This window comes from Trachypithecus francoisi, unplaced genomic scaffold (genome assembly GCF_009764315.1).
Source record: "Trachypithecus francoisi isolate TF-2019V2 unplaced genomic scaffold, Tfra_2.0 Lachesis_group13, whole genome shotgun sequence".
In the NCBI taxonomy this organism is placed as follows: domain Eukaryota; kingdom Metazoa; phylum Chordata; class Mammalia; order Primates; family Cercopithecidae; genus Trachypithecus; species Trachypithecus francoisi.
In genome coordinates, this window is record NW_022681458.1 from 25,048,761 (window position 1) to 25,072,741 (window position 23,981).

Below are 23,981 nucleotides of genomic sequence, written 5' to 3' on the forward strand. Positions count from 1 at the left end.
CCAAAGTGCTGGGATTACAGTCATGAGCCACCGTGCCTGTCCCAGTTTTGCTTTTAATAAAAAATATACATGCAGGGCTGGGCACAGTAGCTCACGCCTGTAATCCCAGCACTTTGGGAGGCCGAGGCGGGTGGAGCATGAGATCAAGAGTTCGAGACCAGCCTGGGCAAACATGGTGAGACAGGGTTTCATGTGCCTGTAATCCCAGCTACTCAGGAGTCTGAGGCAGGAGAATCACTTGAACCCAGGAGGCAGAGGTTGCAGTGAGCCAAGATCGCGCCACTGCACTCCAGCCTGAGTGACAGAGGAATACTCCGTCTCAAAAAAAAAAAAAAAAAAGTATTATACATGCAAAAATAGACCAGAAGGAATTTTATAAGATTTTTAGCTATTTTTCTGAAAATAATGTTAATTATGAGTAATTAAAATTGTCTTCGTCTTTTTAAATATTTTTTAATGAACCTCTAAATTATCTTTGGTTACCACTGTTTCCAACATCTGGCATAGTATGAACTGAAAAAGAAAACATGTATATTTTTAGTTAAAAAAAAAAAAGCAAAAACATCCTAGTGAGGCCATGATATAACCTCATCACCATTACTGCGCAGTTTATTCTCAACACCAAACTCTCTCCTTTTTTAGGAAAATCTGTTAGAAAATCAGAATCAGTTATCAATTCATGCAAAGGTCAGCTACTAGGCTTCTCAGCAGATGCATAGGACCCTAGTTCACCTTGAAGGACTTTCAGTGGGATTTTATGTATTTGAACTTTCATCCTGTTGCATAAGTGTGCTATTTGAACTTTCATCCTGTTGCATAACTGTGCACTGGCCAAAAACTACACCCCTGGAATAAGGTGATAAACTGTATTTTTCTTACCACAAACTAAAACATTAGGACAATGGTCTTTTAGTCTTTTGGAAGACATGGATCTCTCTGAGATTCTGATAAAAGCGATGGAGTGTCTTTTGAGAAAAAAAGTCATATACTTAAAATTATATATAGACAATTATTTTGTTGTATTGGAAATGGATTTCCTTCAGTGAAGGAATATAATATAATATAATATTTTATATATATATAATATATATATATATTTTTTTGAGATGGAGTCTCGCTCTGTCGCCCAGGCTGGTGTGCAGTGGCACAATCTTGGCTCACAGCAACCTCCGCCTCCCGGGTTCAAGCAATTCTCTGCCTCAGCCTCCTGAGTAGTATTTTTAATAGAGACGGGGTTGGCCGGGCGCGGTGGCTCAAGCCTGTAATCCTAGCACTTTGGGAGGCCGAGACGGGCGGATCACGAGGTCAGGAGATCGAGACCATCCTGGCTGACACGGTGAAACCCCATCTCTACTAAAAAATACAAAAAAACTAGCTGGGCGAGGTGGCGGGCGCCTGTAGTGCCAGCTACTCGGGAGGCTGAGGCAGGAGAATGGCGTGAACCCGGGAGGCGGAGCTTGCAGTGAGCCGAGATCGCACCACTGCACTCCAGCCTGGGCGACAGAGTGAGACTTCGTCTCAAAAAAAAAAAAAAAATAGAGACGGGGTTTCACCATATTGGCCAGGCTGGTCTTGAACTCCTGACCTTGTGATCCATCCCCCTCGACCTCCCAAAATGCTGGGAGCTACCACGCCTGGCCACAAAAATCATTTTTTATAATGACTTTTTCCTCTTTATTTTTTTAATGCAAGAATTAATGGCTATTTCCACAACATTGTTATAAAAACCCAAATTGAGCAAAAAAGAAAATGTTAGCCAATTTTTTTTTTTTTTTTTTTTTGAGACAGAATCTCACTCTGTCACCCAGGCCAGACTGCAGTGGCATGATCTCAGCTCATTGCAACCTCCGCCTTCCGAGTTCAAGCGATTCTCATGTCTCAGCCTCCCAAGTAGCTGGGACTACAAGCATGTGCCACCACGCCTGGCTAATTTTTATATTTTTACCAGAGACGGGGTTTTGGCGTGTTGGCCAGGCTGGTCTCGAACTCCAGACCTGTAGTGATCTACCCACCCCAGCCTCCCTAAGTGCTAGAATTATAGGCATGGAGCCCTCACGCCTAGCCTCCAGTTTTCTTTCTAGTCAGAAGGCCACTGTTTTTTGTTTTTGGTTTTGTTTTTTTGGTGTGAATTACATTTTTTTTTGCATGAACTCTGAGACATGGTTTTTAAAACGATGATGACTGTATTGTCTTTCACTTGCACAGGATTTTGACTTTTCCTTTTGCTGAGAGGATACAGAAAGCTTTAGCTCACAAAAGCAGGATATTGTAGGCAGAATTGGATCTCCTTTGTACCTTTGACAGGTGCTGTTAGGCAGAGAGAAACCTGATTTCGTCAAGAAAAACCTAAGATCATCAAGTTGAATTCGTATCAGATTTTTTTTTTTATCTTCAAGTTAATCATTCACTTTCTGTTACTACAGTAGAACATAAATTAGGTATAGTAGATAAAATGCAATTAGGAAATGCAGGTGGAAATTATGAGCCAAGACAGCATTTTTTCTTGCTCTAGTCTAGTCTAACTAGCCTGTTACCAACACCAGGGACTAAGAAGTTGCTGAATAAATGTAGTATTCTGAGCTGAAGATGGAAAAGGATCAGTATCAGCCTAAGCAGGAACGCAGCATAATGGGGCTACAAGCCTCTGATGTTGAAAGAACTCCTTATCCACAAGCTACTTTTATACCTATTCTTTTTTTTTTGAGATGGTGGAGTCTCGCTCTGTTGCCCAGGCTCGAGTGCAGTGGCGTGATCTCAGCTCACTGCAAGCTCCACCTCCCGGGCTCACGCCATTCTCCTGCCTCAGCCTCCCGAGTAGCTGGCACTACAGGTGCCCACCACCACGCCCAGCTAATTTTTTGTATGTTTAGTAGAGACGGGGTTTCACCGTGTTAGCAAGGATGGTCTTGATCTTCTGACCTCGTGATCCGCCTGCCTCGGCCTCCCAAAGTGCAGGGATTACAGGCGTGAGCCACCGCACCTGGCCTTCTATACCTGTTCTAACCAGGTCAGTTGTGCTTCCAGCATCTCTCTAGCTACATATAAACAGAAAGTTTATTCAAATGATTTAGCATGAAAGGTCAGGATTATATATAATATTTTTCTAGTTTATTATAAGGTAACATAAGAGGTTTCCAATAAAAATAGTATAGAAGTGTATAAAAGAAAAAATGAGCTTTACCCATTCTGCCCTTTTTCTAAATTCCCTTCCTGGTGATTTTCTATTAATTTAATTGCACATGTATACACACGTATATATATTTGTTTTTTACAAAATTGGGATCACAGTATTCCTGCTCTGTAATCATTTTATATATATGTGTGTATGTGTGTATATATATTTATATATATACTTAAAATATCTTGTTTTTTCTTTGTTTTTTTAGAGACAGGATCTTGCTCTGTCACCCAGGCTAGAGTACACTGGTGCCATCATAACTCACTGCAGCCTCGAACTCCTGTCTCAAATGATTCTCCTGCCTCAACCTCCCAAGTGTCTAAACTATAGGCATGTACCACAATGTTTGGCTAATTAACACATTTTTTTAGAGACAAGGTCTCACCCAGGATGGTCTTGAACTCCTGGCCACAAGCAATTCTCCAACCTTAGTCTCCCAAAGTGCTGGGATTACAGACATGAGTCACCATGCCTGGCTCATATCTTGTGTTTTTCGATGGTAGTACTGTAGTCATATCTCATTCATTTTAAAGCTGCATAGTATTCCATTGTGTGGATCTGTAATAACTTATTTAACCATTTCCTGAATGGACATTTAGGTTTTTATTTTACCCAGCATTGCATTGTTTTTTCCTGTAATACGTTTGCACCCTAGTTTAAGTTTGTCTATGATGGAAGTTTCTATCAGTGAAAGTAAATGGACTTGTAAAGTTGTATTTCAGTGCATCTTTACTTGTAGTAGACAACCGTCCTGAAGTCTTGAAGTTTCAGATAGTAACAAGTGATAATTTAGTAAACTTCTATTTAGATAATCCATGTGAATCATCCTATTTATAGTCTCACCATATTTTTTATTTGAGGTCTTGGACAAAGTTAGGCATTAATCACCTTAGTGTTCTTGTTTGCTTTGTCTCTCCCTCTCCCTCTCTTTCTCTCTGACACAGTCTCACTCTGTCACCCAGGCTGCAGTGCAGTGGCACAGTCTTGGCTCACTACAACCTCCGCCCCCAGGTTCAAGCAATTCTCGTGGCTTAGTCTCCTGAATAGCTGGGATTACAGGCATGTGCCTTCATGCTCAGCTAATTTGTTTTTATATTTTTAGTAGAGGTGGGGTTTCACCATGATGCCCAGGCTGGTCTTGAAGTCCTGAACACGAGCGATCCACTGGCCTTGGCCTCCCAAAGTGCTGGGATTACAGGCGTGAGCCACCGCGCCCAGCCTAGGTGAAGTTTTTAATCCCTGCCCTGTGGAGCCTATGCCCTACTCTGGGAAATGGAGTGAAAAATACACATGTTGAAGGCAGAAATATCAAATAAAGAAGTGGGTGAAGGAGGTGGTGGCTTGTCCTGGAGTGCTTATTTCTCCTTTCCATCTCACTGATCAGCTCAGCTATTTCTTCTAAGTGACAGAAACCTAACTGAGGGTTGGATTAGTCTGAAAGTATATACAGTCATGTGTCACTTAACAATGGGGAAATCTTCTGAGAAATGCATCCTTAAGCGATTTCATCATAGTGTGAACATCATAGAGAGGTAGGCAAACCTAGATGGTATAGCCTACTATACACCTGGGCTATATGGTATAGCCTATTGCTTCTAGGCTACAAACCTGTACAGCATGGTACTGTGCTGAATGCTGTAGGAAATAGTAACACAAAGGTAGATATTTGTGTGTCTAAACATATCTAAACATACAAAAGATATAGGAAAAATATGGGATAAAAGATTAAAAAATGGTACACCTGTATAGAACACTGCATAGGACATAGGAGCTGGTGGGACTGGAAGTTGCTAAGGGTGAGTTAGTGAGGGAGTGATAAGTGAATGTGAAGGCCTAGGCCATTATTGTTTACTGTTGCAGAATTTATAGACACTGTACACACAGGCTAAACTAAATTTATAAAAAAATAAAGTAATTGCACCTATGACATTACAGTGGCTACAGTACCACTGGATGATAAGAATGTTTAATTTCCACTTTAATCTTATGGGGCCACTGCCATTTATGTGGTCTGTCATTGACCAAAACATTGTTATGGGGTGCGTGACTGTGTTTCAGTTATTTTTCCTCCTGGGAGAAGAGGGCCCTCCTGGAAACAAAAGGAGAAAGGAGTAAGCATTCTCCTAACCATATAACTTCTGTTTTGTTGAACATTATATATTTAGAGAAATTAAATTCCATTTTAAAGTTAGGCAAGGCTTACAAAGAACTCATGGTGAATCTTTCCAATTTTTGCTTCATAAAACCCTCAGACTGCACACGAGAATTTCCAAAAATTGTTACCATTTTTAGTTTACTAAATTATAACCTAAACTTTAAACATAGTTTTTAAAATTGCCTTACGTTGTACAAGCTCTATGGAAAACAGTATAGAGATTTCTTAAAGAATTAAAAATAGAATTCCCATTCAATTTGGCAAACCCACTGCTGGGTATCTACAAAGGAAAATAAATCACTATGTGAAGAAGACACCTGCTCTAGTATGTTTATCACAGCACTATTCACAATAGCAAGTTAAGGAATCAACCTAACTGTCCCATCAATGGATGATTGGATAAAGAACATATGTTATATATACCATGGAATACTACTCAGCCATGAAAAGAATGAAATCTTGTCTTTTGCAGCAACATGGATAGAACTGGAGGCTTAATAATAATTGAAATAATTATTTCTGAAATAATTCAGAAACAAGGTCAAATGGTGCATGTTCTCACTTATAAGTGGGAGGTAGAGAGTGGGTACACATGGACATATAGAGTGGAATAATAGACATTGGGGACTGTAAAAGGTGGGAGGGTAGAAGCAGGGGAGTGAAGGTTGAAAAATTACCTGTTGGGTACAGTGTCCACTATTCAGGTGATGGGTACACTAAAAGCCCACACTACACATATATCCATGTAACAAAACTGCACTTGTCACCGCTACATCTATAAAGATAAGAAATAAAATAAAATGCCTTATTTTAATATGCAGTAGCTAGCTTAGCTTATACAACTAAAATAGTTCAGGCCAAATGGAGAGCCCTTGTACTCTGTGCCATTATGAGCTTCATTTATTCCACATGTATATGTTGGACTGTGTGTTAGCATAACAAATAGAACAATTACAGGGTCCCTACCTTCCAGGAGATGACAGTGAGTGGAGCAGACTGTTAAATTAACAGGTAATTATGATACAGTGAAATGCTGTATTAGGGTGAGAACAGTCTATAACTGTATCACCTCACATAGAATTTAACACTGAAAAACCGCTGCAGTCCAGCCTAGGCAACACAATGAGACCTCATCTTTAAAATATATATGTAAAAGAACCACTTAACAGTTCATAGGTAGTCTTTGCTTCTGCATGGCATTGTAGCATTGTAACAATGATCATGCAAGCTGAAACCATGCAAAGCAAAAATAGTCAATGGGAAAAAGTACAAGTATTTCATGACCTTCAGAAATTTTTGTCAAAGTGGCGCCCAAACAGGGACTTTCAGGGACAAACAGAGACCTGAAGGGACCTAAAGAGGCCTGCAGGGACAAATAGAGATAAGTAGGGATAAATAGAAATGGGGATAGAGTTAAATAGAGACTTTTTGGCGAAAGTCATCTTCACTTGCAAGGCATTACTGTAGTCCGAGGAGTTGCTGATTTTGATTGTGAAGAAGACATTCCGGTAGTCGTAGTGTCACAAGATCTTTGGGTTTTTGAACCAGGAGAGTATATTGTACAACTATGGCTTGTTCCCTGTAAGTTGCACGCTTCTCCACTAAGGGAGAAGTGAGGGAATCAAGGATTTGCAAGTACAACTAGGAGAGAGATTTTTCTATCACAACCCACAGCATTTAATGGACCCACCTGTACAGTACAAATTGAAGTTCTTAAGGATCATTTTTGTTGTTGTTGTTGTGGTTTTTTGGAGACGGAGTCTTACTTTGTTGCCCAGGCTGCAGTGCAGTGGCATGATCTTGGCTCACTGCAAGCTCCACCTCCTGGGTTCACGCCATTCTCCTGCTTCAGCCTCCTGAGTTGCTGGGACTCCAGGCACCCACCACCCTGCCGGCTAATTTTTTTGTATATTTAGTAGAGACAGGGTTTCACTGTGTTAGCCAGGATGGTCTCGATTTCCTGACCTCATGATCCACCTGCCCTGGCCTCCCAAAGTGCTGGGATTACAGGTGTGAGCCACCGCACCCGGCCAAGGTTTTGTTTTGTTTTGTTTTGTTTTTGCTATATTGTTGCACGAGAAGGATGAACTTCAATTTGCTTTCCCTGTGCCTTCTATTAATCAGAAAGAGCCTGCATCTCCTTATCAATGAGAAGTTTTACCCCACGGTAATTAACCAAAGAGGCAGAAGCTGAGTTACAGCTTGTGGAGCAGATGCTTCGGCATGCCTCCTGGCCACAGCCACAAAAAACTTTTCTTCTGTTTCCATTGATTTACTAACGTGGGGACGAGGGTATGTGTTTTTGCAGGAGATGAACAAACTGTGTGGGTGCCCTCAAGGTGTGTGCAACCACATAACAGGAGACTAGAGGGACCCATGGATCCCAACCATGGGCCTGGTTTCCCCCAGTACATGCTGAATGTGAAGACGGAATGAACCACCAAGGCTACACATTTTGCAATTGCCTTTCTCAATTCAAAAAACAAAAAGGGAGAGATGTTGCGGGCCGAAAGAGTGAGGGTCCTGATCAACTCAGTATACCACTGGAGGGTATATAAGCAAACAGCAAACTGTTCTCATAAACGCAGAATGTTGGCAAACCGACAAACTGCCAACCAGAAGGAATGCTGAAGATAGTCACGACCCAGGCACAAGTGTGTCTTGTGATGAGGCACATCTGAAGCTTGTTAGCAATAATGTGAACCTGTGATCAGTTGAGCAGCTGACCAATCGTTTCCTCCTCCTCCCTGCTCTTTCTACCCTATAAATACAAAAGGCTGTAGACGCTCAAGGCTGCTGTTTTTGCTCACTAGAAGCAGGGAGTCCTATTCCCCTGGCCCCTTCCTTTAAAAGTTTCTTTTGTTTTAAGTTTTCATTTCTGCGTTCATCTTCCTTCCTTCAGTCTCCTAGATGTCGGTCAAAGAGTACAAAGTTTCATTTAGACAGGAGGAATAAATTCTGATGATCCATTGCATAGCATGATGGCTATAGTTTGTGATGCATTATGTATTTCAAAATAGTGAAAATAGTGGATTTTGAATGTTCTTACCTCAAAGAAATGATAAGAGGTGATGGATACATTAGCCTGATTTCATTATTCCACAATATATTTATGTATCAAAATATCACGTTTTACCCCATTAATGTATACAGTTATTTGTCAATTAAAAATAAAAAATTTAAAAACTCAGTATTGAAAATTAAACTTTTATTTTCATGTGAAAAGTGTGTCGAGTCATTCGATTAGTGCTTGCCTTCTCATTGTATACCTTATGATATGGAGCAAGCATTTTTCCTATACCTTGTTAAATTGTCATACTTCTTTCTATGTTTGGATCAGCTTCCAACATTTTATCTTTTATACTTTCAATGTCATGAAATATTTCCAAAAGTTTCTTTCTTTCTTTTTTTTTTTTTTTGAGACAGAGTCTTGCTCTTCTCATTAGGCTGGCGTGCAGTGGTACAATCTCAGCTCACTGCAACCTCTGCCTCCCGGGTTCAAGCAGTTCTCCTGCCTCAGCCTCCTGAGTAGCTGGGATTAACAGGGACCCGCCACCATGCCTGGCTAATTTTTGTATTTTCAGTAGAGATGGGGTTTTGCCATGTTGGTCCGGCTGGTCTTAAACTCCTGACCTTGTGATCTGCCCACCTCAGCCTCCCAAAGTGCTGGCATTACAGAAGTGAACCACTACGCCCAGCCCCAAAAGTTTCTTTAATGTGAAATTTTTTGTGGGTGTCACTTCCTTTGGGATATCTTCGTCTTCTTTGTCATATGTACTTTCCTCATTATGTTAAGTTTGCCTTCAGTAAGATCTTCTGGCTTTCTGTAGTTTCTAGAATGGTGGCAGTGTCATGCATTCCCCTTTTATAATTCCCCTGATATGCAATTCTAATTTCGCTTCCAGTGTTACAAATTTTCATTTTTTGGTCTCACTTTTCATGTTTGTTGACCAGTCCCTCCTTTAGATCATGTGGTTTTGTAAAATGTCACTTGGGTTTCTTGTTGAAAAACCAGGAGGTGACACAGCTATATTCTTTGCTGTCTGAGCTCTTCTGAACTGAAGAAGAGATGCACAGTGGCCATTCACTGATAGATGTTGGAAGAAATGACATGATTAATCACTGATTAATCACTGATCTTGATGTACATCTGTTATTTATGATTTGTGGGTTGAAAAGCTAGCAGTGAAGTTTGCATTTTATGCAGTTACAGTTAATATACCATGGTTATTGAAATTTGAACCATGTTGTTGAGAGACTGGTGTCTTTAAGCTAAGCTAACTGAAATCATTGCATATTAGAGCAGAGCAAAGGAAGGACTGTCTCTACTTCCATTTCACCCTTCTTAGCCATTGTGCTATTATTCTCAAGGAGAAGGAGGGAATCATTTTATTTCTACATATGTTATAAATCCTATAATACATTATTATTTTTGCTTTGAACTATCACTACCTTTTAAAGAGATCTGAATAGAAAGAAGAAAAATCTTTATATTTTCTCACATAATTACTATTTCTGCAACATAGACCTCATCTCTACTTAAAAAAAAAGAAAAAAAAAAATTGGCCGGGTATAGTGGTTTATGTCTGTGGTCCCAGCCACTCGGGAGGCTGGGGTAGGAGGATCAGTGGAGCCCAGAAGGTCAAGGCTGCAGTGTGCCAAGATCACCACTGCACTCCAGCCTAGGCAACAGAGTAAGACCCTGTCTCAAAAACAAACACAGAAATGAACCGTTTTTAGTTCTCTTTCTTCTTCTGTATATTTTTAGATTTTTATCTGGCATCATTTTCCTTCTACTTGAAGGACTTCCTTTTATCTTTTTTGTAGTGCAGAACACCTTGATGAATTCTTCCAGCTTTCATATGGGTGAAAAAGTCTTTATTTTGCCATCATTTTTGAGAGATATTTTCACTGGGTCAAGATTTCTAAGTTCACCATCTTTTTCATTGCTTTTAGTACCGTAAAGATGTTTCACTGTCTTCTGGCTTGCATTGTTTCTGAAAGAAGTCTTTATCTTTCTTGTTCTATATTTAATGTGTTGTTTTTCTCTGGCTGCTTTTAAGATTTTTCTCTTCATCACTGATCTATTTAATTATATCATCAGTGTCATTTCCGGTTCTGGTTCTGGGTTTTTTTTTTTTTTTTCCATACAGGGTCTTGCTCTGTTGCCCAGGCTGGAGGGCAGTGGGGTGATCTCAACTCACTGCAACCTCTGCCTCCCAGGTTCAAGAAATTCTCCTGCTTCAGACTCCTGAGTAGCTGGGATTACAGGCGCACGCCACCATGCCTGGCTACTTTTTGTATTTTTAGTAGAGACAGGGTTTCACCATGTTGGTCAGGCTGTTCTCAAACTCCTGACCTCATGATCAGCCCGTCTCAGCCTCCCAAGTGCTGGGATTACGATTATAGGTGTGAGCCACTGCATCCGGCCTGGGTCTGTTTTTATTAATTGACTTTTCTCCTCATTATGTGCTGTTATTTTCCTGTTCCTTGGCATGCCTGGTAGTTTTTTTGTTGGATGCCAGATACTAAATTGACCTTGGTGCATGTTGGTTATTTTTATATTCTTATAAATATTATTAGGCGCAAGAGACTGAGACCATCCTGGCCAACATGGTGAAACCCCATCTCTACTAAAAATACAAAAATTAGCTGGGCCTGGTGGTGCATGCCTGTAGTCGCAGCTACTTGGGATGCTGCGGCAGGAGAATTACTTGAACCCAGGAGGTGAAGATTGCAGTGAGCTGAAATTGTGCCACTGCATCCCAGCCTGACGACAGAGCGAGACTCCATATCAAAAAATATATATATATTATATATATGTGTATATATGTGTGTATGTATATAAATATATACATATATGTGTATATATATAAAAATGTATATGTAAAATATACGTGTGTATATATACACATACATATACTCTTGAGCTTTGTTCTGGGATACAGTTAGGTCACTTGAAAACAATTTAATACTTTAAAAGAGGCTTGATCTGAGCAGCCTTTAGTTTATGGTGAATTTTGCCTCACTGCGGAAGCCATCTGCTTCTGCGTATTTTACAGAATGCCCTGTGAAAGGTTTTCTTCTGCTGGGCACACTAACAGTTCCCAGTGCTGTGTGAGTGCCAGGGTTTGATCTCCCTGCCCATTTTTGGTGGTTCTTTCCTCTTTGATTTATTCCCAAGCATCGATCGGTACTCAGGTGAAGGTTCAAGAGAGACTCTGCAGATCTCTGGAGTTCTCTCTCTCTGTATATCTTTTCTCCCTATCCCCTGGGCAATCTCACTGCCTTAGATCTCTGGAGTTCTCTCTCTCTATATATCTTTTCTCCCTATCCCCTGGGCAATCTCACTGCCTTAGATCTCTGGAGTTCTCTCTCTCTGTATATCTTTTCTCCCTATCCCCTGGGCAATCTCACTGCCTTAGATCTCTGGAGTTCTCTCTCTCTGTATATCTTTTCTCCCTATCCCCTGGCAATCTCACTGCCTTGGCTCCCTAGACTCCCAACTTCATCTCTTCCACCAGGGAGACTTTGGTCTCTGAACGTGTTCCCCTCCCTTGCTGCAGTCTAGAACCTCTCTCCAGGCAGCAAGCTGGGGAAATCCAAGGGCTCATGTTTGTTTTCACTCTCTCAGAGATGACCATCTGGTGCTACTTGATGTCCAGTGCCAGAAAACCATCGTTTCATATATTTTGTCCAATATTTTAGTTATTTCAGGATGGAGGGCAAATTCAGTTTCTATTATTCCATCTTGTTCAGAAGCAGAAGTCTTAATTCAGCTTTTTTTAAGACATGGGAACACACATGGCCAGGTGCAGTGACTTGTGCCTGTAGTCCCAGAACTTTGGGAGGCCAGGTGGGAGGATTGCTTTAGCCTGGGAGAAGTTCAAGGTTACAGTGAGCTATGATCGAGCCATGGTACTCCAGCCTGAGCAACAGGGTGAGACCTTGACTCTAAAATAAAAAATACTTCAAAAAATGGAAGACATGATATATTTTTAAATATTATTATTGTTGGAATTTGGACAACTCGGGAAGGCATATTTATTTGTTTCCTGGCTATTTACTTCTCAAGGTGTAATGTGTTCACTGCATCTCATGAAGGCATATTTACTTGTTCTCTGGCTATTTCTCCTCAGGGAGTAATGTGGTTATTGCATCCCGTAAGTTGGAGAGATTGAAGTCTGCGGCAGATGAACTGAAGGCCAGCCTACCTGCCACAAACCAGGCACGAGTCATTCCCGTACAATGCAACATCCGGAATGAAGAGGAGGTAATGGAGATCTATCTGTATTATTTATTCATTCACTGTAATTTGCAGTATTGGTTCTTAAACCTGGCTGTGCTTCAGGTTCTCCTATTGTAGCTGTCTTAGATGAGGCTCACTAGAAGCAGAGGCTGTGAAGAAGATTCTCATGTTAATGATTTACTGAGCCAGTGACTACTGGAGAAGGAGAGGAAGGGAGGCAAGAGTGTGGTCTCAGGTAGAGATGGCCTTTTGCCCTTTAAGTCATTTTTTATCTTTTTTTTTTTGAGACAAAGTCTTCCTCTGTTGCCCAGGCTGGATTGCAGTGGTGCGATATCGTCTCACTGCAACCTACACCTCCCGGGTTCAAGCAATTCTCCTGCCTCAGCCTCCTGAGTAGCTGGGACTATAGGTGCATGCCACCATGCCCAGCTAATTTTTGTATTTTTCATAAAGACAGGTTTCACCATGTTGGCCAGACTGGTCTTAAACTGCTGACCTCAGGTGATCTGCCTACCTCGGCCTCCCAAAGTGTTAGGATTACAGGCGTGAGCCAACATGCCTGGCCCCTTGAGTCATTTTTTAATGTTCATTTTAATCTGATTTCATCAGTGTTTATTCTGGGTTGGTAGCTTACAAATTAACATATGACAGAGGCCTGCCCTACTCAAGAGTGTTCCAGGCCCTTGGATCTATCTTGTTGTCAAAATTACAATTTTAGCTTTGTGATGTGTGGGTATTGGGTGCTGGTACATTACTCATTGGTGTAGGATTTTTAGGGTTATTCATTGCTGCATGTTCATTCACTGTGGTACTTGGAGTGACTGTGAGAGATTGCAGACTCTGTCTAGAGCAAACAGTCAGGTGAGGTAGCAGGTTAGGCTAGTAAACTTTTACTTTTAGTAACTTCCAATGTTCTTCTTTAGGTGAATAATTTGGTCAAATCTACCTTAGATACTTTTGGTAAGATCAATTTCTTGGTGAACAATGGAGGAGGCCAATTTCTTTCTCCTGCTGAACACATCAGTTCTAAGGGATGGCACGCCGTGCTTGAGACCAACCTGACAGGTACCTTCTACATGTGCAAAGCAGGCAAGTACCATCAGTATCCACAAGTCACCACGTCTTTATTTAGAGATCTCAGGAATCCTATGAGGGACTCAGAAGCCCCATGTCATTAACATTTATTGCCTAGATTTTCTCACTTACAACATAGGAATGTAAATTGGTACATTTCAGTATAGTAATTTGGCAATATTTATAAAGTGTGGATATCCATCAATCATTTTATTTCTTGGAATTTATTATGAGGAAATTATTAATGATCTGTACATAGATTTAGCTATAAACTTGTTCATAACATTGGAGAAAACTCTCACACTTATTTTGTTTTTAAGAAATGAATCTATTAAATCTTTTCGCAGAACCAATAAATAAATTCAGGGAGAATACCAGAGACAGAGTCTGTATGCTCTCTAACAACTAATTAGCATGCACATATAGTGTTTGGATTAAAGGTTGTGTTTTGTGGGTTGTTAGTACTGAACTCCTGAGTTGGGTAACTCAAGAGATTCTTTTTTTTTTTTGAGACGGAGTCTTGCTCTGTGGCCTAGGCTGGAGTGCAGTGGCCTGATCTCAGCTCACTGCAAGCTCTGCCTCCTGGGTTTACGCCATTATCCTGCCTCGGCCTCCCGAGTAGCTGGGACTATAGGTGCCCGCCACCACGCCCGGCTAGTTTTTTTTTTTTTTTTGTATTTTTTAGTAGAGATGGGGTTTTACCGTGTTAACCAGGATGGTCTCGATCTCCTGACCTCATGATCCGCCCGTCTTGGCCTCCCAAAGTGCTGGGATTACAGGCTTGAGCCACCGCGCCCGGCAAGAGATTCTTTAAAAACTACCCAACTCTTTCTTTTGATGAAAAATACAGACCAAGGGCCGGGCGTGGTGGCTCACGCCTGTAATCCCAGCACTTTGGGAGGCTGAGGCGGGCGGATCACAAGGTCAGGGGATCGAGACCATCCTGGCTAACACGGTGAAACCCCGTCTCTACTAAAAATACAAAAAATCAGCCAGGAACAGTGGTGGGTGCCTGTGGTCCCAGCTACTCAGGAGGCTGAGGCAGGAGAATGGCGTGGGCCCGGGAGGCGGAGCTTGCAGTGAGCCGAGATCGCCCCACTGCACTCCAGCCTGGGCGACAGAGCAAGACTCCCGTCTCAAAAAAAAAAAAAAGAAAAGAAAAAGAAAAATACAGACCAAGTACAACCCTAACTCAAAGGGTCAACCCTAACTCATGCCAACCTGAATTAGGCTTTATATTCTTAATGTCTACAAGTCAGAGGTCTTGCAGACATGTCTACCTGTCTAGCAGAATCAAGCTCTGTATAAGTTGTGATACAAGCTGGATCGTTCCAGTAACATTAGTTGATTTTTCTCACATAAAAAGTCCAGGTAGGTAGTCTGAGGATTGCATGGTAGTTTCATAATCATTAGGGACTGAGGATCCTTCTTTTTTTTTTTTTTGAGACGTAGTCTCGCTCTGTCGCCCAGGCTGGAGTGCAGTGGCCGGATCTCATCTCACTGCAAGCTCCGCCTCCTGGATTCACGCTATTCTCCTGCCTCAGCCTCCGGAGTAGCTGGGACTACAGGCACCCACCACCTCGCCCGGCTAGTTTTTTTGTATTTTTTAGTAGAGACGGGGTTTCACCGTGTTAGCCAGGATGGTCTCGATCTCCTGACCTCGTGATCCGCCCGTCTTGGCCTCCCAAAGTGCTGGGATTACAGGCTTGAGCCACCGCGCCCAGCCAAGGATCCTTCTTATTGCTCTACTGTTCTTGACCTGTGATTTCCATTGCATGATTGAAGAGGGCTGCTCCAGTTCTTGCTATCAAATGTGCATTGCAGACAGCAGGAATGGGGAAAAAGTATAATGCTCACCCATTCCTTTTATGGGCACCATCTGGAAGTAGCACCATGATGTTTGCTCACATTCATCGGCTAGAATTCAGTTAAATGATCATACCTAGCTGTAAAAGAAACTGGGAAATAGAGTCCTTAGGTGGGCAGCTTTGTACCTAATACAAATTCTATTTCTGTGGAAGAAAGAGAGACTGAGTATTGGGAGACAACTAGTGGTCTCTAACCCAAGCTGTATAGCTCAGTGCTTTCACTCCATGTAACAAGCAAATCAGCAATGTCTTACTAATCCAAGATTCCTTGCTAACAACTGTCAATTAAAAGTCTACAGAATTGAAATTCAGCAATGATTTTTATTAGCCAAAACTGGCTTGTAAAGAATTTACAAGGCCGGCCGGGCATGGTGGCTCATGCCTGTAATCCCAGCACTTTGGGAGGCCGAGGTGGGTGGATTACCTGAGCTCAGTAGTTTGAGACCAGCCTGGGCAGCACGGTGAAACCCTGTCTCTACTAAGATACAAAAAAAAAAAAAAAAAAAAAAAAAAATGAGCCGGGCATGGCAGAGTGTCCCAGCTACTTGGGAGACTGAGACAGGAGAATCTCTTGAACCAGGGAGGCAGAGGTTGCAGTGAGCCGAGATTACACCACTACACTCCAGCCTGGGCAACAGAGCGAGGATCCATCTCAAAAATAAAAAATAAAAATAAAAATAAATATAAATAAATAAACAAATAAATAAAAAGAATACAAGGCCTATTATTTTTACTTTTACTTATTTGGGGCTTTTAGTTTTTAGTTTTCATAAGTTATATTTTTCTTTTTTCTCCTAAGCATTACTGTTGATGAATGGAATTTATTTTTATTCAGTATTTCTAACTCATTATTGTCATTTTCTTTCTGACATTCTAGTTGTCTGGCTGATCTGGCTTCTGTGTCTTTTTGACATGGCTCAGACCTGTTTCTCCAAGAAGACCTAGTTCCTTTTACTAGGGAATCATAATTGTTGTTTGCTTATTTATTTATTTACTTTTTGGAGACAGAGTCTTCCTCTGTCACCCAGGCTGGAGTGTAGTGGTTCAAGGCTGCATAGCCCATTGCAGCCTTGAACTCCTGGGGTCAAGCAATCCTCCCCGCTTTAGCCTACCGAGCAGCTGCTACTATAGGCACATGACACCACGCCTGGCTAATTTTTAAATTTTTCATAGAGACAGAGTTTTTCTGTGTTGCCCAGGCTGGTCTTGAACTCCTGGGCTTAAGTGAACCTCTCACCTTGACCTCCCAAAGTGCTGGGATTACAGGTGTGAGCCACCACTCCTAGCCGGGAATGATTTTTAGAAGGTGAGATTTGGGTGCTACATGTGTTCACTACTACTGGGTTATCATTTCTTCTAGACATTTTCAGAACTAGGAAATAAATAAATATATGTATATGGTGGTGTTTGTCCAGAAGCAGAAAGTCTGTGTAGAATAATTTAAATAAATGGTTATTCTCCTTTCTTGTGCTAAAAACAAATGGTTTTATGTAGTTTTCAGTATTTGATATGGTATGGAAAATACTGCTTTATTTTTATTTCCAAACTTTTCTTGGCTATTCATGACCATTTATTCTTGTTTTCTTTGTTTTTTTTTTTTTTTTTTTTTTTGAGATGGAGTCTCTGTTGCCCAGGCTGGAATGCGGTGGTGTGATCTTGGCTCACTGCAACCTCTGCCTCCCTGGTTCAAGCAATTCTCCTGCCTCAGCCCACCGAGTAGCTGGGATTACAGGCACGTGCCACCATGCCCTGCTAATTTTTGCATTTATAGTAGAGATGGGGTTTTGCCATGTTGGCCAGGCTGGTATTGAACTCCTGACTTCAGGTGATCCATCCACCTTGGCCTCCCAAAGTGCTGGGATTACAGGTGTGAGCCACCACACCAGGCCCATTTATTCTTTGACATGAATTTTATATTCAAGCTTCTTCCTCAGAAATCCTGGGGAAATTTGATTGGAATTGTGTTACATTTAATAACTTGGAAATAATTGACATGTTTAAACATAGAATCTTTCCATCATAACATGTCTTTTCATTAATAAAATATTGTTTATATCTTTTGGCAAAGGTTTGTGGTTTGAATCACATAGATCACTTTCAATTAAGATTATATGCCTAGATATATTTCATGGCTATTGCTACTTTGAATGGACTCTTTTTCCACTTTATTTTTCAGCTGGACTATTGTTGGTTTATTGAAAACTTATTTTTTCAAATGTATCTTCTAGCTTTAACTGATAATTTGCAGCTTTATTTAATAGTTTGTCAAACTAGTTTCGGGTTTTCTAGGTGTATGATCGTATTGTTTAAAAATACGGGCGGATCACGAGGTCAGGAGATCGAGACCATCCTGGCTAACACGGTGAAACCCCGTCTCTACTAAAAAAATACAAAAAATTAGCCGGGCGAGATGGCGGGCGCCTGTAGTCCCAGCTACTCGGGAGGCTGAGGCGAGAGAATGGCGTAAACCCGGGAGGCGGAGCTTGCAGTGAGCTGAGATCCGGCCACTGCACTCCAGCCTGGGCGACAGAGCGAGACTCCGTCTCAAAAAAAAAAAAAAATAAATAAAAAAAATAAAAAAAATAAAAAAAATAAAAATAAAAATAACTATTGTATTTCATTGAGCCAAAGATATAATTAATTGTGAAATTCACCATCATTCTATATACATTAAGAAAGTAAAAACACTGCTATTTATAATTGTAAGATACCACCAACTATAAGGCATCCCAAATTTAGCAATGTGAAAATAGTGTGAAAAAGTTGTCTTAGATTCAGAATATGTTGTATTTTATGTCTTCTTTTCTACTGGTTTTACCTTCTTTTTTCTGTTCTATATTATGAATTGGTAAAAACTCACAGGGAAGCAGTCTGTAATAATGGTAAGGTATTCTTATTTTTGCTTAAGCCCTTAATAGGATTGAGTATTTAATTTTGTCTGATCTTTAAATTCTAAGAATTTGGGTTTCTGTTGAAGAGAGACTGGAGATACATCTCTAGCATTATCTTGATTTGTATGAGTAGAATTGGTGCCAAATATCAAGTGGAGCTTCCAGCATATATAAATCATAAAATATTTAACAATGAGGCTAACAAAAGAAGTGTAAGACGTGTATGCTACAAACTGCCAAACACTGCTGAGAGAAATCAAAGAAGATTTAAATAATGTAAAGATATTCAGTGTTTATGGGTTAGAAGTTTCAATATTGTTAATGTGTTAGTTCTTCCCAAATTGATCTATAGATTCAGTGCAATCCCTGTACATTTTTGCAGAAATTAACAAACTGATCCTACACTATATATGGAGATGCAGAGGGCCCAGAAAAGCCAAAACAATTTTGCCAAAGAAGAAAGTTGGAGGACTTAACGCTTCTTGATTTCACAGTTATTTCTTGATTTTAAGACAGTGTGGTACTGACATAGGATAGATGTATAGATCAACATGTTAGTCATTAGGGAAATGCAAATAAAAACTCCAGTGCGATACCACTTCACACTCACTAGAGGGCTATTATGAAAAAATCAGACAGCAAGGGTGTATATAAACTACATCCCACATGCATTCCTGAGAGTAATGTAAAATGGTGGGGACACTTTGGAAAACCATTTGGCAGTTTCTTTAAAAGCTAAACAGAGTTAACATATGACCACACAAAAATTTGTATTCATAATTGCCCCAAAGAGGAACTATCCAAATGTTTATCAGCTGATAAGTGGATAAATAAAATATGGCATATGCACATAACAGAATACTACTCAGCAATCAGAAAGGAATTATTAACACATTACAACATGGATGAACCTCACAAACATGATTCTAAGTGGAGGAAGTTAGACACAAAAGACCACATATTGTATGATTCACTTTACATGAGATTTTCAGAAAAGGTAAAGGCAAATCTAGAGAAACAGAAAGATAAGTGTTTTCCTGGGGATGGGTTGAGCTGCAAATGGGTGTGAAGGAACTTTTTGGGGTGATGGAAAGGTTCTAAAGTTGGATTGTAGTAATGGTTGCACAACTCTGTGTATATTTATTAAGTCATTACATTGCACACTTAACGTAGATGAATTTTATGATGTGTAAATTTTACCTCAATCAGGCTTTTTTATAAGAAAATGTAAATGAACATGTAAAACATACCAAACAGGCACTGTGCTGAAACAAGGTATCAGGAGGAGCAGGACACTGTTTAAAAATTTAATGATCGAGTTTGCCTCTATCCTGCAGTTTACAACTCCTGGATGAAAGAGCATGGAGGATCTATCGTCAATATCATTGTCCTTACTAAAGCTGGATTTCCATTAGCTGCGTAAGCATTTTTATATTATTTTCTTTCTAAGTCTTTGAGTTTTGTCTTCTGGATGGGGGAAGCGGGATAGGGAACATTTCTTAAATCAAGATCATTAATACCTTTAAAGGAGTTGTGATCCTAATAGTTAACATTTTCTTTTAATTGAACTTAAAATTGAAGTTACATTTCAAAGTTTTGTTTATTATTTATTGAACTTAAAATTCAAAGTACTTCTAAAACATTCCCGTTCAGATTCAGACTGCCAGATGCAGACTGCCTAGTCATGTGTTCACCCATTAACCAAAAACTGTAGAAATGAGGTTGCTCTGATATGCATGGTCAGCCTGAGGAATGAGGAACTGCGGTCATCACCGCTTGGACATGGACTGAGAACAGGCAAGAGGTACTTCCTCGGCCGGGCGCGGTGGCTCAAGCCTGTAATCCCAGCACTTTGGGAGGCCGAGACGGGCGGATCACGAGGTCAGGAGATCGAGACCATCCTGGCTAACACGGTGAAACTCCGTCTCTACTAAAGATACAAAAACTAGCCGGGTGAGGTGGCAGGCGCCTGTAGTCCCAGCTACTCGGGAGGCTGAGGCAGGAGAATGGCATAAACCCGGGAGGCGGAGCTTGCAGTGAGCTGAGATCCAGCCACTGCACTCCAGTCCGGGCGACAGAGCGAGACTCTGCCTCAAAAAAGAAAAAAAAAGAAAAAAAAAAGAAAAAAAAAAAGAGGTACTTCCTCAGGTGGAAATCAATGTGATGTTACTAAAAACAGAGTAAAAAATGGTGTGCAGGCCATTGATACCACTATACCTTCTTTTCCTGCTCATTATTCTTTACTAAACATATTTACCTATTTTAGCATCTTGGAAGAAATAATTCAGATTGTAGGTTCTTTCTGGCATTTCCCATCCTCACAGGCAATTACTGTTGATAGTTTTGGGGCATGTCTTTTTCCTACATTTTAACAAAAAATTTAGGATACTTTAAACACTATTCTGTATCTTGATGTTCTCAAATGAAGCAAATATCCTGGAGATATTTTCTTAACCAAATCTAAAGAGATTTCTTCTTTTTTTTGTGGCTAATATGCCACTTTATAAACCGTAAGTAAGGAATGATTTATGTAACCATTTCCAGTTGGTGAGCATTTGGGTTGTTATTACCAAAACCCAACTAAACACCTGCAGTAAGTAACATTTTATATACATCAGATGGTGTGTGGCCTAAATTGCAAGAAGTATATTTGCTAAGTCCAAAGCCAAATGCCATTGTAATTTTAAGAGATATTGCCAAACTGACCTTTGGAAAAGTTGTAGTTCCTTTATAAGTGAAATTTATCCTCCTTCATGCATATGTAAGACGTAACGAGAGTTTCTTTGCTTAAAATACATTTTTGAAATGAAATCAGTGGCTTTTCTGATATTCGGTTGGCTAGGAAAAAACACAACTTGTCTTTGCTATGGAAAAGACAGTCTTTGCTATGGAAATATGTTTCAGATATTTCTTGCTTTTATTCTTTAAGAATCGTTTCCTTTTCCAATGGCTTTCACACTTTTGACCATGACTCATAGTAAGAAAAAAATTTTACATCTTGACCTAGAGAACACATACGTGTATGTGTGTCTATAGGCAAAACAAAATTCGTGAAGGAAACCTATTACTATCTATGTGCCTCTGATTTTTTTTTTCTTTCTTTTCTTTTTTCTTTCTTTTCGAGATGGAGTTTCGCTCTTGTTGCCCAGGCTGGAGTGCAATGGCACGATGTTGGCTCACTGCAACCTCTGCTTCCTGGGTTCAAGCGATTCTTATGCCTCAGCCCCCTGAGTAGCTGGGATTACAGGCACCCACCACCATGCCCACTAATTTTTTGTATTTTTAGTAGAGACAGGGTTTCACCATGTTGGTCAGGCTTGTCTCTAACTCCTGACCTCAGGTGATCCACCCACCTCAGCCTCCCAAAGTGCTGGGATTACAGACGTGATCCACTGCACTGGGCTGATATTTTCAATTTTATTGTGGTCTGCTCTGTTATATTTTCTTTTTTGCACTTGCTGCTTATTACTTGCTAATTTTATTTCACTATTATCATTGTGTTGTAATTTGAAATTTGAAAGACATAGGTTTGGCCGGGCGCGGTGGCTCAAGCCTGTAATCCCAGCACTTTGGGAGGCCGAGACGGGCGGATCACGAGGTCAGGAGATCGAGACCATCCTGGCGAACACAGTGAAACCCCGTCTCTACTAAAAATACAAAAAACTAGCCGGGCGAGGTGGCGGGCGCCTGTAGTCCCAGCTACTCGGGAGGCTGAGGCAGGAGAATGGCGTAAACCCGGGAGGCGGAGCTTGCAGTGAGCTGAGATCCGGCCACTGCACTCCAGCCTGGGCGACAGAGCAAGACTCCGTCTCGACAAAAAAAAAAAAAAAAAGAAAGACATAGGTTTTGGTATCCTCTACAATAGATGAGGAGGGTGAATGTCAGAGATTGAGCACTCCTTTTTTTTTTTTTTTTTTGAGTTGGAGTCTCACTCTGTCGCCCAGGCTGGAGTGCAGTGGCCGGATCTCAGCTCACTGCAAGCTCCGCCTCCCGGGTTTATGCCATTCTCCTGCCTCAGCCTCCCGAGTAGCTGGGACTACAGATGCCCGCCATCTCGCCCAGCTAGTTTTTTGTATTTTTTAGTAGAGACGGGGTTTCACCGTGTTAGCCAGGATGGTCTCGATCTCCTGACCTCGTGATCCGCCCGTCTCGGCCTCCCAAAGTGCTGGGATTACAGGCTTGAGCCACCGCGCCCGGCCGAGCACTCCTTTGTTTTAAATTTGAGCTCTCTTAAGAGACAAATTGAAACTATTGGCTGTCACTTGTTTACTTGACCAGTATAGGTACATGCACAAGGTACATCTGGAAATACTAAAATGAATCAGATGCCGTCCACACTCTGAGGGAGTCCACAATTAGTAGGGGAGCAAAGTATGAAAATAATCAGCCAGAGAGAGAAGGTGTTGGATGTTCCAGCAAAGGTATTTGCAAGTGTGCAAGCGGGGGCACAGAGGAGGGCAGCATCCTGGCAACATATCTTAAAGGTGAACTCGAGTTTGATGACATATGAGGAGGAGAAAGGAAGGCAAGTCAATGAGACATTTACTGTGTAAAGACATAGAAATTTGAGACACTATGGCGCTTTTGGGAACTACAAATAATTCATTGTGATGATGGGTGGTGTGGCCAAATGGAAATTAATACCTGGGAACGGAGTGGGAGTCAGAAAAGGCCTTAACTACCAGGGGGAGGAGTTTGAACTGCATCAGGGCTTCCTACACTAGAGCCTGTGGCCCTGGGGCTCTGGGGCTGTGCATCCAGGAGGGCACCTAAAGCCGCAGGCTTATCACAACTAAGGCATTTACTTGGAGGATCTTTTTACTCTTCATGGTTGAGAAGGAAAACATTTATATTCAAGTATGTATTACAAAGAAAAGCTCAAGAATGATGAGGATTTGGGAGTCACGGTTTGGGAGAGCATCATCTAGTTGTCCTTTATGGGGGATATTTATATACTAGGTGTAGCCTAATACAAGTTGTCTTGTGTTTTCTTTTCTTTTCTGAGACGGAGTTTCGCTCTTGTTGCCGAGGCTGGAAGTGCAATGGCATGGTCTTGGCTCACCACAACCTCCGCCTCCTGGGTTCAAGCGATTCTCCTGCCTCAGCTTCCAGAGTAGCTGGGATTACAGGCATGTGCCACCATGCCGGGCTAATTTTGTATTTTTAGGAGAGATGGCGTTTCTCTATGTTGGTCAGGGTGGTCTGGAACCCCCGACCTCAGGTGATCCGAACACCGTGGCCTCCCAATGTGCTGAGATTACAGGCATGAGTCACTGTGCCCGGCCTACAAGTTGTTTTTATATTAAGTATCTTTTTTCTTTTTTTTTTTAAGACAGAGTCTCGCTCTGTCACCCAGGCGGAAGTGCAGTGGCGCAATTTCTGCTCACTGCAGCCTCTTCCTTCTGGGTTCAAGCAATTCTCCTGCTTCATCCTCCCAAGTAGCTGGGATTACAGGTGCGTGTCACCATTCCCGGTTGATTTTTTTGTATTTTTATTAGATGGGGGTTTCACCATGCTGGCCAGGCTGGTCTTGAACTCCTGACCTCGTGGTCTGCCCACCTCAGCC

General features: G+C 41.2%; 1 protein-coding gene across 1 annotated transcript in view; it reads left to right on the forward strand.

The window, feature by feature from the left end:
• PECR (peroxisomal trans-2-enoyl-CoA reductase) overlaps positions 1 to 23,981 on the forward strand; it is a 42,050-nt gene that overhangs the window by 2,043 nt on the left and 16,026 nt on the right. Inside the window, exons 2-4 of the mRNA XM_033230340.1 lie at positions 12,473 to 12,606; positions 13,506 to 13,671; positions 19,753 to 19,834. Coding sequence (XP_033086231.1) covers positions 12,473 to 12,606; positions 13,506 to 13,671; positions 19,753 to 19,834 — 382 coding nt within the window. The remainder of the gene's footprint in view (positions 1 to 12,472; positions 12,607 to 13,505; positions 13,672 to 19,752; positions 19,835 to 23,981) is intronic.